This window comes from Schistocerca americana, chromosome 7, assembly GCF_021461395.2.
Source record: "Schistocerca americana isolate TAMUIC-IGC-003095 chromosome 7, iqSchAmer2.1, whole genome shotgun sequence".
Lineage (NCBI taxonomy): Eukaryota > Metazoa > Arthropoda > Insecta > Orthoptera > Acrididae > Schistocerca > Schistocerca americana.
Window position 1 is genome coordinate 425,161,886 of NC_060125.1, and position 15,532 is coordinate 425,177,417.

At 42.5% G+C, this 15,532-nt stretch overlaps 1 protein-coding gene across 1 annotated transcript in view; it reads left to right on the forward strand.

Annotated features, from left to right (window-relative positions):
* The first annotated feature begins 4,849 nt into the window (after positions 1 to 4,849).
* Positions 4,850 to 15,532, forward strand: part of LOC124622979 (sialin-like) — a 112,609-nt gene continuing 101,926 nt past the window's right edge. Inside the window, exon 1 of the mRNA XM_047148768.1 lies at positions 4,850 to 4,918. Coding sequence (XP_047004724.1) covers positions 4,873 to 4,918 — 46 coding nt within the window. The 5' untranslated portion in view covers positions 4,850 to 4,872. The remainder of the gene's footprint in view (positions 4,919 to 15,532) is intronic.

Here is a 15,532-nt window from a genome sequence, read left to right on the forward strand (position 1 = left end):
AAGATGAACACCAAAAAGAAACCAAAATAAGGATAGTGGAATGTAGTCGAATTAAATCAAGTAATGCTATGGGCAGCTAGCCGGGCCGAAGTAGAAAAGATATAAAATATAGACTGGGATGGCAAGAAAAGCGTTTCAGACGAAGAGAAATTTGTTAACAACAAACATCGAGTTAAGTGTTAGGAAGTTTTTTCTAAAGATATTTGTCTGCAGTGTAGCTGTGTATGGAAGTGAAAAATGAACGATAAACAGTTTGGATTAAAAGAGAATAGAAGCTTTCGAAATGTGGTACCACATGAGAATGCTGAAAGTTAGATGGGTCGATTACGTAACTCACGAGGAGGTACTGAGCAGAATAGGGAGAAAAGGAATTCGTGGCAAAACTTGGCCAAAAGTAGGGATCGGCTGGTAGGACACACTCTGAGACGTCAACGGATGACCAATTTAGTATTGGAGGGAAGTGTGGGTGGTAAAAATCGTAGAGGGAGACCAAGGGATGAATACAGTAAGCAGATTAAGAGATATACGTCGCAGTATTTATTCTGAGAAGAAGAGGCTCGCACAAGACAGAGTAGCACGGTAGCATGGAGAGCTTGTGACCTCCCTTTTTGGCCCTCTCTTCCTTTTTTCTCTCTCCTCTTCTCTTCCTTCTTCGTTCGTCGTACCGCGGTTATATCTCAGGGTTTTCAACACAAAAAGGGAGAGAGAAAGTGGGCACATGTGTGTGGTTGATCACGTTGATGTAGTGCTATGTGTGTGTCACCCTTATCTCCGTTTTGAGAAGATTGATAACTGAAGCAGAAACATTCCTCTAAAAGAAAATGGTAAGTGCTCTCTTTTTCGAAAAAAAGTAAATATTAGTGTAGACTGTAGTGTCTATCGCTCTACCAAACTGAAGGAACACGACACAGTTTGTAAGTTTCAACTTCGGATGAAATTTATTGATCCCAAGGAGCTGAAATAAAACTCATCCATTCCAAATGTCATTCACAACGAGAGTAGTTAGTTTTCTGGTGTGTGTGTGTGTGTGTGTGTGTGTGTGTGTGTGTGTGTAGTGGTCACTAATGATTCAAATGATAGTTCCGGTTATTCTGTCACAATCTGTTTATGGGTTGCTAAGCAACGGATCAACCAACTGACTATTCCGTGATTAATATTTGTCGTATTCAAACAGTAAATCAACTCACACTTGCCTTAAACAACAAGATCACTTACTATCCCATCCGATAATTCTTTGCTAATTATTATTAAGGTAATGTCAATAAATCACGGTCAGTGTCACTTAATCCTTCACACGACTATAACGCGTGATAGCCTACCTCGTATCTCAAACTTCGCACCGATGTTTAAAAGTCCGCCGCGTGCGATTTGTTTGTAACAAAGTTTTGCCGGGGTTTCCTAGAATATTTTCTAAACCAACTGTGGGTTGTGAATTATCAATTCTATGTCCATCCATAAAAATTACGGAGGACCCGCACTCCATTACGACTTGTCCGCGCACTCGAGCAGCTCAGAAGGTATCATCCTTCTCAAAGAGAAAAAGTATCACGCACAACGCAACATTGCCATCTGCTATGTCAAAACACATTTATATCCATTTCATAAAGACTCATTACCTATTGATCCTTAAAACATATTGTACTTAATTAAATTCTTTACTCCATAAATAACTAATAAAATTTAGAAATTATTTACATGTATACTGTGTCAATCACCCAGAAAACATTTCATAACAAAAAAAATCTCTACTTGAGATGACGTCATGGGTTACTACCTGCTTTGACTCTCCTACTCTCACTTGACACAAGGTATATCCGACTGTAATGGACATCCCCACAAGATTATTTCTTAAAGATTTCGAGGGCTACACGAACGATTACCTGCGTAATGCAACAAGCTGCATCAAACCAGTCTTCAGACGGAAGACCACAAGAGCAACAACATCTGTATTGTGCGGAAAGTGGCAATTGACCCTAAATAAAAAAGCGTCAGGTCATCCACATGAGATCTACAGGGAATCCATTAACTTTCGGTTACACAACAAACCACACAAATCTGAAGATAGTCAGTTCGATTAAATATCTATGGATTGCGATTACGAACAACATAAATTGGAACGATGACATAGAAAATGCCATGGGAAGGGAATTGACTCCTTTTATTGGCAGAACACTTAGAAGATGCACAGATGTACCAGACAGACTGACTACACTGCTCTGGTCCGTCCTCTTCTGGACTGCATGGGTGTGTGTGTGTGTTTGTCCTTAGGATAATTTAGGTTAAGTAGTGTGTAAGCTTAAGGACTGATGACCTTAGCAGTTAAGTCCCATAAGATTTCACACACATTTGAACATTTTCTTCTGGACTACTTGCTGCGCGGTATAGGATCCTTAACAGATACGACTGACTGAAGTTATCGAAAAATTTGAAAGAGAGGCAGCTCGTTTCGTGATATCGCGAAATACGGGTGAGCTTGTCATGGGTATGATATGTTAGCTGCGGTGATAATCATTACACTGAAGGAATATTTCATTCGTCGAGATTCTTTCACGGAATTTCCATCGCCAAATTTCTCCTCGGAATGCGAAAATATTTTGTGGGCGCCCACCTACATAGGAAGAAATGTACATCGTTATAAAATAAGATAAATCATAGATCCCACGGGAAGAAGTAAGCATTCGTTTTCCCACCCACATTTTCATAGTGAAACAGTAGAGAGTTAGTCCGAAGGTCGTTTCAAAAATGGTTCAAATGGCTCTGAGCACTATGGGACTTAACAGCTATGGTCATCAGTCCCCTAGAACTTAGAACTACTTGAACCTAACTAACCTAAGGACATCACACACACCCAGTAGAAGGTCGTTTGATTAAGCTTCTGCCAAGCACTCAAGTGTGAAATGCAGAATTGCCATATAGATGTAGATGTAAGTGTAGGGCGTCCAATACTTGTTCTTGAATGGCAGGTGCAGATGACAGGGCTTTACGATGTGCGTGGTGCACAATACGACGATCCTCCCCTGTAGTTGATTAGACTTGATCTACCGAAACCTTTACAACTAGATGCCTGCTCATATGATTCCTTGCAGTCCAGTATCGGGCCGTTGTCACTTATGAATTCTCCACAAACAAGTAATTGAATATAAGACACATAGGCCACAAATGACGGGAAATACAAAAGGAGATGACAAATTTTGAACCTGTGACATCATCAGATGATGTACCTGGTCGTACGTGCTGCGGTGGAGCCCATCGGTCTATCGCACGTGATCGTCCCAACCCTAGTCAAGGATTCACATCGGTGTGACTCTGGGACTACGTGTGCGACTTAGCGTGCAAGGGTCAGGGTGCGAGTCTTGCATCTGGGAGGCAGTAATTTTTGCACTGCATAAGGCAGTTATGAGGTTACATTTGGATAAGATTGCTTAACTTATTTCCGGTCTTGCGATCTCTAATGATTAATTGCAAAGTACAGTACAAAAAAGACCTATCGTATTGTGTCACAAGCAAATGAGTATACGCTTCCGAATTGCACCGCTGGCAGTAAATCAGCTACGTATTCCTTACCACATAAAGTCCGCAAAAAAAAGGGACAAAAGGAAATAAACACTATTGAGGACAATAATTTTATATCTTTTACGTTCACAACAAATCCCATTTGCAAAAGATGTTCGAAAACAGGTTAGCCTAGAGGAGTGATGCGTGGCACTGACCCCTTACCGGCGGGGATAGGATCGACAAGTCCAAACGCTGCACTTGCGGCGAGGTATGTCTCTGGTGACGTCACATGTTCTTTGTCATCCAGTAGCGGGGTACTTCCCGACATTTGCGACCCCATTACGTTACTTGTTTCAGCGTCATCTATGTCGCTTCGGGGTTTTTTAAACGTTAATAAGAGTCACCTCAGATATCCTAACAAGCCTGATAACACCACTAAACACGAACATCACTAATGCACCCTGATGGCCTTTCTACCAGTCTCAGAGAACTGCATCTCCAATCGTTTACATAGCCTCCGATTGCAGTGTATTTCAGTAGAAAAAAACTGCAATATGAATCATATACCAAAACATTTACTGCTTTGCAGACTTCCACTTGTCCAAAAGATTGTTTCGGCATCTCGATCAGTTTATGGTGAAGAAGTTATTAGTGAAATAATCACAGACGGACAGGGTACGAAGCCCTGTCCATAACTGAAAAGAATGATTGGTTTTTAACATCCTGTCGCCAGCGAGATCATTAGAGACAGTCATACCCACAAAAATACGCTGCTGTGAAGTAAAGCAGATGTCACTCTCGAGAGTTTTTTGATCACTACATTGTTCAACGAGACTCACTGAAACGAAAAAATCATATCCCTAATGTCATACAGGTGGTGAAGTTCCTACTGCGATTTTGTGGTGGTATTCCAACAATTTTTCACGGTGCCGTTTTTCACGAAACTAAAGAGTGAGAGAATGGTAGTCATATATGGAGCTGAAAATGAGATCCCTTTGCAACAGGGTCAAGCCAGGATCTTCACGGAAGTGTACAACGAATTATGATGCTGCGAAATAAAACGAGAATTTGTTCTGAAAGTCCCCCAAATCCAAGTGCAAAGATCTCTAATTTGTGATTGCATAGTAAATATTACCTGATAACATCTGAAGAGACTGACTGTTTCTCATTCTAGGTAAGGAATGGGGATTTTGAATAGTCAAGATGTGGCTTCGAGAGGAGTAGATAAGCTACCGACACTGTGTCCCAGAGATCTGATGCGAAGATTACTTTCAATAGTCATGCTTCCAAATGGTGCACCCGCAGTGGCTACTCGCGGGAGATAGTGCTATAAGTTAAAGAACGACTGCTGCTACCAGATTTACGCAGTTTCTCACCATGTCTGCCAACACGTCATCCCTTTCTGCTCGCCACAGAACGTTTAGTGAGTACTTTCATGTAACAGTTTCCTATTTAGTTACTGGTCTCTTGCAGCAATGACGGAGTTCAAATGTTCATGAAAAAGCATCCCTGTACAGACAACTTGTAGTTTCCATTTGACTATAAATACGTAATCATCGTAATGAATGCATGTATAGTGTAAGGCAACTCTTGACTGAGGAACGTCTCGGTTTACAGTTACTTCTAACGAGTCTTAGAAATAAACAGAAATAGCCTATTGCTTGCTAATGATCGTATATTACGCTAAGAACGATGCGCTTTGAGGTATATTCTCATTTATAACTTGTGACTGGACTGATTTTTTACGTTTGGATAAATATACAGTTTTGTGATTAAATCATCGGAAAGCATTGTAAATATAAAATTGCAAATCATTAAGCATCTGAAATAGTTAAACCAGTTCTCGGAAATGTCTCGTTTAGCACGGTAAACAGATGCGAAAAAATGATTGCTAGCAGAAATATTTTTCTCTGTGAGTAGAAATATCGTACTAGCACAGATGCATACTTTCTTACAGTTAATGCATAATGGATGAATTGTCTATAATACAATCAGTATATCAAGATATAATAAGAAGTGACTACCGAGCGATATAATTATAAAAATGGCATCGAATATGCATTTCGTTTCTTTTACATGACAGAAGATTTCCGTACATCTACAGTTTGAAATAGAAGACCTACGTTGGCGGATAAGTACTCTCGATACGGTAACCATGTTTCACCTCGATACCTTCACGCTCATTCCCCCGTGTTTTCTTTCTGTATGGCAAGGTCCCTCACTGCTACCATCAAGAGAACGCTTTCTCATCCTCGGATACACAGTCACAGTATTTTCTAAGAGCTGCCCAATCCTTTTATAAATTGAAAAAATGCAGCTGCTACCGCCTCGACTCTAGCGCGTCTCTGGCATTACGGACTAGCCGACGATATCTTTGTAATCACTGGAATTAACTACATTGGACTAAAGGCATTTTTATTTATTTAATAACCTTCATAGGTGCCCAGGAAAATATAGACACTCTTTCATAGTCAATATTTATGAAACAAAATGACCTACCGTCACAATACTTGCACGGGAGAAGATAATTTTATGTGTTCAAAGTGACCTCAATTAGCAGTTAAATAACGTCAATGTCACTGAACTAGGGCTGTCGGTGTTGCAGACGTGACAGCCGCCCAGGACGCCTCGATGGTCTCTCGTATCTCGTTCGGAGAAGCTGGCTTCAGCTGATAAACTTCATTTTTCAAGGTACCCTAAAGGTAGAGGTCAAGAAATGTAAGTTCTGCAGACAGAGATGGGTACTCAACAACTCCTCCTCGAAGTATCCGTCATCCAAGTAGATTTTCATCGAGGTACGCTCAGACGTCTCTGTGGTAGTGAGGCGGAGCGCCATCGTGTTGTAGGTAATATCTTTCATTTCCAAAAACTCGATGTTTGCAGCATATGAAGATACACGTCACCAGTTACGGTTCCTTCAAAGAAGAATTGTCCAATCAAACCGCGCGATGACAGACCATACCACACATTAACACCTTGTAGCTTAACACGTTTCTCCACGTGAACGTAAGGATTTTCAGGAACCCAGAACACGCAGCTGTGGAGGTCTACAGTGCCGTTACGTTTGAGTTGTTCCTCGTCAGACCAGATAACCATCCCTGCAAATCGTTCATCCTCGCGAAACATGGCTTCGAACCACTCGCTATACTCCATCCTATGATCGAGTTTTCGTCGTTTATAGCGTGCAGTGATCTTGGAATGTACACTTTCTACAGGGTTATTACAAATGATTGAAGCGATTTCGCAACTCTACAATAACTTTATTATTTGAGATATTTTCGCAATGCTTTGCACACACATACAAAAACTCAAAAAGTTTTTTAGGCATTCACAAATGTTCGATATGTGCCCCTTTAGTGATTCGGCAGACATCAAGCTGATAATTAAGTTCCTCCCACACTCGGCGCAGCATGTCCCCATCAATGAGTTCGAAAGCATCGTTGATGCGAGCTCGCAGTTTTGGCACGTTTCTTGGTAGAGGAGGTTTAAATACTGAATCTTTCACATAACCCCACAGAAAGAAATCGCATGGGGTTAAGTCGGGAGAGCGTGGAGGCCATGACATGAATTGCTGATCATGATCTCCACCACGACCGATCCATCGGTTTTCCAATCTCCTGTTTAAGAAATGCCGAACATCATGATGGAAGTGCGGTGGAGCACCATCCTGTTGAAAGATGAAGTCGGCGCTGTCGGTCTCCAGTTGTGGCATGAGCCAATTTTCCAGCATGTCCAGATATACGTGTCCTGTAAGGTTTTTTTCGCAGAAGAAAAAGGGGTCGTAAACTTTAAAACGTGAGATTGCACAAAACACGTTAACTTTTGGTGAATAGCGAATTTGCTGCACGAATGCGTGAGGATTCTCTACCGCCCAGATTCGCACATTGTGTCTGTTCACTTCATCACTGAAAACAAGTTTCGCACTGAACGCATCCTCTTCCATGAGCTGTTGCAACCGCGCCGAAAATTCAAAGCGTTTGACTTGTAGCAATTGTAATCGGTAAGGCTTCTGCTTTAGCCTTTTCCGTAAGATTTTCCAAACCGTCGGCTGTGGTACGTTTAGCTCCCTGCTTGCTTTATTCGTCGACTTCCGCGGGCTACGCGTGAAACTTGCCCGCACGCGTTCAACCGTTTCTTCGCTCACTGCAGGCCGACCCGTTGATTTCCCCTTACAGAGGCATCCAGAAGCTTTAAACTGTCCATACCATCGCCGAATGGAGTTAGCAGTTGGTGGATCTTTGTTGAACTTCGTCCTGAAGTGTCGTTGCACTGTTATGACTGACTGATGTGAGTGCATTTCAAGCACGACATACGCTTTCTCGGCTCCTGTCGCCATTTTGTCTCACTGCGCTCTCGAGCGCTCTGGCGGCAGAAACCTGAAGTGCGGCTTCAGCCGAACCAAACTTTATGAGTTTTTCTACGTATCTGTAGTGTGTCGTGACAATATGTCAATGAATGGAGCTACAGTGAATTTATGAAATCGCTTCAATCATTTGTAATAGCCCTGTACTTTGCAACCTTCAGAATTCGTATTACGCTTGATGGGCCTACACCGCTTTGACATGCACCCTGCTTCACAGATTTTTGAGGTGACCTAGTAAAATGTTACAACTCAGCAGCGCTGGAAGCTGGACTTGGTTGATCTTTTTGTTCGGCCAGACCTTTCCTTATGTAAATCCTGAGTAGCAGCATCGGATTGAAATTTGTCCCTAACATGATAAACTGTTGGACGTGTTGGTGGCTGAGTTCCGTACACATTATGCCATTGCTTTTGTACCTCCATCATGCTTTCGCACTTCTAGCACCAATTCAATATGGCCTCGCGTTCCTCAAACGACATTCATTCATTGCTGTTCTGTCATCTGCTGAGAAACGCGGGCCAAGATCTGTTGAGAAAACAATAGACTACGCTACCGCGCATAACTGAAATGACGTGTCATTTTGTTCCAAAGATATTAACTATCGAGGAGTATCTTCATTTTTCTTGGTCCTTCTGTATTTATTTATCGGGTGTCGTGAGATACTCCAGTCTGAAGCTACTTAAACGAGACAGTAGATAGTCTAGAGACTGTTGATTAGAAAATTTATAAACACTAGAACCAAACACTTAATAAAAGACGGAAAACAAGTGTGAGAATATACGAATAAGTAACACACTATTAAGGAAAGATCCGAACTACTGCGTGAAACTCGTGTCGAGAATAAAAGAAGTGAGCCACAAGGAAATCTTTCTAGTTGGGCTTGAACACCTGGAGTTTATCACTTAGTTTTTTTCTGTTTTACTGGAAGCCAATTTAAAACAAAACCTAGTGAACAGTGCAAAATTTTCTGTGCACTTCTTACGGAAGTGTTGTTCGAGCGCACGTCGTTTTCGCGTGCAGTGTTCAGTGAATGAATGCTGCAGTTTCTTCTGAATGAGCCAGTATTGCCAACAACAAATCCCATAATGAAGTATATGTACAGGAACCGTAGAGCTAGAATTTGTGATGGTATGCGAAGAATAAAACCCTGTTACATATTGTAAGCCTACATCTTCCACCCTAACGGAATTTGTTTTTAATGTCAGACCAGCAACTTCAAGCGCATTAGCATATAACTTCACGTTTCGTAAAGCGATTCCAAGTTCCTGAAATTTTTAAATTGCTAGTACGATGAATGTTAGGACTGTAAGGTCTCTTTCAACGGCAATTATCAGGAAACGTTATAGCTGGCAATAAAACCACGAGAAGGTTCAGTTCAGCTATAATTACCTTTTCAGTTAACATAGAGAGGTATGTTTAGCAGAATGTACATCAGCAATCCTGCGCTAACCGTCTTAAGAAATCGTAAACTACTAGTGCTTTTCGTACAGTTTGCATCAGTAATACACTGATAATACAACACGCCTTTTTTTTAGTTGCAGCACAAACAATAATTCGCTAGTGAAATCAACCTGATTACGTTCTGATGAACTCTTATACACAGCAGCATAAGGGGGACGATAGCACGTTGTTGAATAGGAATAAATAATTTCTTACGTGTAACTATATTCTTGAAAAATTCCGAACTTATCGCGTAATTACAGATTCAACTGCTCTGTTATCAACCCATCCAAATACATTACGTAGATGATGTAAGACTTTACAAATTACCACATCCCTCACGTTTCCCTCTTTATTTGGTAACATAAAAAGCAGTAGAACTGTCTTTTATCAGTGTTTATTTTCGCCTTCTTGATTTCAACTCGCAGACAAAGTGTGCGTACGAGAAACCAGTGAAGTGTACTGTTTATTCCTTGCAAGTATAGTGGATTTAGGAGTAAGACTTTTATTCTTTGCTAATTATGTTGCTTTGGCAGAAGAGCCAACACCGTGTTACAACTGGAGGCCGAAATGCACGCGTTTTAGCTCACGCAGGCTGGCGTGATGACGGAAGAACTATACTGACGTGAGGTCTGGAACATGACAAGGAATTTGAATTCAGAAAGCGGTCGTAATTAGTTTGATACTTAACTTTATTCCATTAATGATGAACGTCGCTCTTGACGGTACATGATTCACAATATTATCTGTTCAGGATACATAGTAACTGAATATGGCGCCTTGCTAGGTCGTAGAAAATGACGTAGCTGAAGGCTACGCTAAACTGTCGCCTCTGCAAATGAGAGCGTATGCAGGCAGTGAACCATCGCTAGCAAAGTCGGCTGTCCACCTGGGCGAGTGCTAGGGAGTCTCTCTAGACTAGACCTGGCGTGTGGCGGCGCTCGGTCTGCAATCACTGATAGTGGCGACACGCGGGTCCGACGTATACTAACGGACCGCGGTCGATTTAAAGGCTACCACCTATCAAGTGTGGTGTCTGGCGGTGACACCACAAATTTATAACTGTGACTTCTGATTCTGATCGAAAAGAATAAGTATTGTGAAATAAATGTCGGTTTCATTTCTGACCTATATAATTGGTGACTTCGAAAACAAGAAAGATTTAAGACACAATAACATTTTTGGGTTTTTTCCTTAACCATAGAAGGCGCAAACGGTCTTTTGCAAACCACTGGTGACGAGAGCCGGCAGCTGCAAGAAGAGATCGATGTTTTAGAACTTTCGACGCTGGGAGACAACAACAAGATGGTCACGCCGTTATCACAAGCTTCAGCAATCACAGCCGCGCTGAGAGTGTACAACCGCGCCCAAGATTTTACGCGCGCGGGGCCCTATGCGTCAACCGCTCTCTGCCTGCAGTTGCAAACGCCACCATGTACGCCCACACAACCGGACATACAGTCTGCGATCTTGGAAAAAATTTTCGCCCAACAACGGATCTCAGAAGACCGTGAAAGTTTAAGCTGGCAATTACATTTTTGGACCAGAGAGCGACGATGATAGTTTCTGACGTAATTCTGCAACCGCCTCACCAATAGGCATATCTCGCGCTGAAGAATACGCTAATTACACGCTGCACGCAGTTACCTTAGCAGAGGTTTTCGCAAGCGCTTTACAAAGAGAAACGTGAGCACAAAAACCTGTTGGAACTTAGGAGGCATTTGCGAGCGGTAGTGGACCGTAGCGTAATATCTAACGAATTATTGCTACTTATCTGGCGACAACAACAACTTCCTCCTCAAGTGCAGTTGACACTGATAGTGCATGAGGGACAACCGTTGTATAAGCTACTGCAAGTAGCTGATAGAGCATATGCCACATTCGAGTTGACTGCTGTGGCATCCGTAGAAGCGACAACTATCAGCGTCGTAGCAGAAAGCGACAAACACGCACCGTAGCTCTTGGAGGCGTCGATGACGAATTGTGCCGCCGCATGTTATTGACATTCAACGAGCATCGCTGAAGAACTCTGAGAGTTACGGATAGCAGTTGGAAAGATTGTCACGCAGTTACAGAACTTGGAGTTACGGACGAACTCCGATAAGAAGGCGCGGTCGATGCATACTTGCAGCCTACAGCCGTCAGACCGCAGTCAAGGTCAAGCTCGCGCCGTTAGTTTCTTCTGGTGCCGCAGACAGCTCGGTTCTCGAGCTACACAGTGTACGATACCGCGTGAGTATGCAAATGGAAAGAACAGCCCGGATTAGGCGTCTCCGAGTGCGGCAGTCATAGACGCCGCCGTCGACGTAAGAAGAGGCATACCGTAGCTGCGTGCACATGGACACACACTGGTGGTGAGTCTCATGGTGGCATGCTCACTTCTACTCCGACGACTCACGCTAAGGCGACGTGTCGGTTGCACTCGCTCGACAAGATTTCTGGCTTAAGGTTTGTAATAGGTCAACTCAGAGGTCAGCACCCTGCTGGCCACGGGCGCAGTTAAGATGATGATGCTTGAGCCCTTAAAGTTGCTACATGTGAACAACTCAAGCTTCAGTACGTACGGGCACAGAGAGCTGTCGATAGACATTGGTTTTACTATTCAGTACAAGTGTTTCGGGGTGGCAGACGTTATACAACTATGTAAGGTGCCAATTTCTTGTCGCACTTTGTGCTGAGCATAGACTTGGCAAATGCATATATTATAAGCGAGACACAAAGCGACATATTAAAAGATATTCAGAGGGATTCTGTTGACAACGTAATAAGAGTAATCACTAATGTGAGTAAGCAGTCCACGCTACATGGGTAGGTGCAGGCAATCAGCATTAAGCACAATACCTTGCATTATACACGCATGACTATGGGACCGTCGGTTTCACGATGCAACTGTAGAATAGCTTTGGTTGGCTACAACTATGGCGATATTCGAACAGGTGCTCCGTGCTGGTGTTACACGAAGCTCAGGCGGCCCATGGACATCTCCGTTACACATGATGTGCAAACAGGACGGCACAACGGCACAAGGCGCCCCTGCAGCGATTACCGTAAACTCAACACAAGAATGGTCCCAGAGAAGTACCTGACACCTAATTACCAAGTTACCGATGCTCAGGCGGGAACAAAATTTTTCTGTGTTGGACAGTTATAAATCTTACGACCAGTTCCCAGAAGCACATGCCAACTTGGGAAAGACAGCTGTGATTACACCTTTCGGCCTGTAAGTTTTTGCTTATGCCATCCGGTCTAAAAAAATGCAGCCCAGACGTGGCAAAAGTTGATTTACGAAGTGCTACAAGGCTTAACATTTTGCTCCACATATGTAGATGACGTGTTAATATCTAATGGTTCAAATGGCTCTGAGCACTATGGGACTTAACATCTGAGGTCATCAGTCCCCTAGAACTTAGAACTACTTAAACCTAACTAACCTAAGGACATCACACACATCCATGCCCGAAGCAGGATTCGAACCTGCGACCGTAGCAGTCGCATGGTTCCAGACTGAAGCGCCTAGAACCGCTCGGGCACAACGGCCGGCTTTAGTATCCTCTGCTGACGTAAGTGTTCATGACAGGCACCTACACAAAGTACGGCAGAGGTTGTGTAGCTATGGAGTGGTATTATATGAAGACAAGTGCATCATTTGCAAAAGTGAACTAACTTTCAAAAGTCACAAAGTCTCAGCCGACGGGATCCAACTTTTGCCTGAAAGGATAGTCACGTTGGGTAATCTTCCAGAGACGACGGACTGTAAACAACTTAGACAGTTTTTAGGTATAATAAGCAGTAACAGACGCAGTTGCTGGTAACAACAGCAAGAGAAAGTGATTATTACAATGGATGCCAGAAACGAGAAATGCTTTCAGTCTATTACAAGAGTGCTTCGAAGAAGCAGTTTTCCTCACCCGCCCCATTTTGTCTGTACCGCTGGTAGATGTCAGGCAGACTGCGACTGGGGCAGCACTACACCAAGAAGTTAATGTATGTTGGCCGCCATTGCAATTTCTTTCTTTTTTTTCGAAGAAGCTGCAGTGCGGACAGACAAAATGGAGTACCTACAATAGGGAGTTATCAGCGATATACGAGAGTGTAAGACATTTTCGTCCATACATTGAAGCCCGGCCAGTGATAATTTTCACAGACCATAAACTTATCGTATCTGTCTTCCGAAAAATCAGCTATAAATGTTCGCCATTGCAGTTCCTCACATAGAGGTCGTCAGCCAGTTCACCATGGACATATGGCGTATTCAAATGACTACCCCACTCATATAATTATGGTTGGTGGTGACTTCGATGTATCCTCCATATGTTGCCGAAAATACAAGTTTAAAGTCGGTGGTAGGCATAATACGTCGTCCGAAATCGTACTGAATGCTTCTCAGAAAATTATTTTGAAAAACTAGTTCAAGAGCCCATTCGAAGTGTAAACAGTTGCGAAAACATACTTGACCTGTTCGCAACAAGGCAACAAGCAATCCTGACGAAATGAGTTGCATCATAACAGGTACATTGGTTAGCGACCACAAGGAAGTTGTAGCTAGACTCGTAACATCCAAACCAACAAGAAATAAACACAAAATACATCTGTTTAAAAAAGGAGATAAAAATTCGATTGACACCTTCCTAAGAGACGGTCTCCACTCCTTTCAATCTGACTACGTAAGCTTGACCCGATGAGGTTTAAGTTAAGATCAATAGTGTCGACGGGAACTGAGAGATATATACCACATAAATTAGTAAGAGATGGCACTGATCCACCATTGTACACAAAACAGGTCAGAACACTGTTGCAGAAGCAACGAGAAAAGCATGCCAAATTTAAAAGAACGCAAAATGCCCAAGACTGGCGAAGTTTTACATACGTTCGAAATTTAGCGCGAACTCCAATGTGAGATGCTTTTAATTGTTTCCACAACGAACCTCTGTCTCGAAATTTGGCAGAAAACCCGTAGAGACTGTGCTCGTGTGTAAAGTGCGAGTACATTAGTGCTAAGGCCCAGTCAATACTTCCACTGCGTGATAACAATGGTGATATTATTGATGACAGCACCCCACTAAGGCAGAGTTACTAAATACAGTTTTCCAAAATTCCTTCACAAAGCAAGACGACGTAAATATTCCAGAATTTGAATCAAGAGCAACTGCCAACACGATTTACTTAGAAGTAGGTATCCTTGGAGTTGCGATGCAGCCCAGAAAGACAAGGCTTCCAGACCAGATTGTACACTAGTCAGGTTCCTTTAGAGGATGCTGATTCAGTACCGCGATACTTGGCAATCATATAGAACCGTTCACTCGTAAGATCCGTATCCAGAGACTAGAAAGTTGCACAAGTCACAAAAAGAAAGGAAATAGTAGTAATTGTTTGATTTGCAGACCCATCTCACTAACATTGATTTGCAGCAGGGTTTTGGATCACATACTGTGCTCGAACATTATGAATCACCTCGAAGAAAACGATTTATTGACAAACAGCCAACACGAATTCAGAAAATATCTTTCTTGCGATACATAAGTAGATCTTTATTCTCTTAAAATAATGAGTGCTGTCGACAGGGAATGTCACATTGATTCCATATTTTTAGATTTCCAGAAGGCTTTTGACACCGGTCCACACAAGCCACTTCTAATTAAATTGCATACCTGTGGAGGGTTGTCTCAGTTCTGTGATTAGATTCGTGATTTCCTGTCAGAAAGGTCACAGTTCGTAACAATTGCCGAGAAGTCATCGACTAAAACAGAAGTAATATTTGGCGTTCTCCAAGGAGGTGTTACAGGCCCTCTGTTGTTCCTGAGCTACGAAAACAAGATTTAGGAAGCAGTCTGAGCAGTCCTCTTGTTTTCAGATGATACTACCATTTGGTGTCGTACAGTGTCATCAAAGCGTGAAAAGTGTGAAGTCATCCACATGAACACTAAAAAGAATACGCAACATTTCCGTTACGCGATAAATCACACAAATCTAAAGGCTGTAATGTCAACTAAATACTTCGTTTTTACGGTGACGAATAATGTACATTGGAAGGATCACATAGATAATGTTGTGGCGAAAGCAAACCAAAGAGAGCGATTTTTGGCAGAACACTTAGTAAATGTAACAGATTTATCGAAGATTGCTTACACTACGTTTGTCTGTCCTCTTCTGGAGTACTGCTGTACGATGTGGGATCCACATCAGATAGGACTGACGGAGAACATCGAAAAAGTTGAAAGAAGTTCATCTCGTTTGTA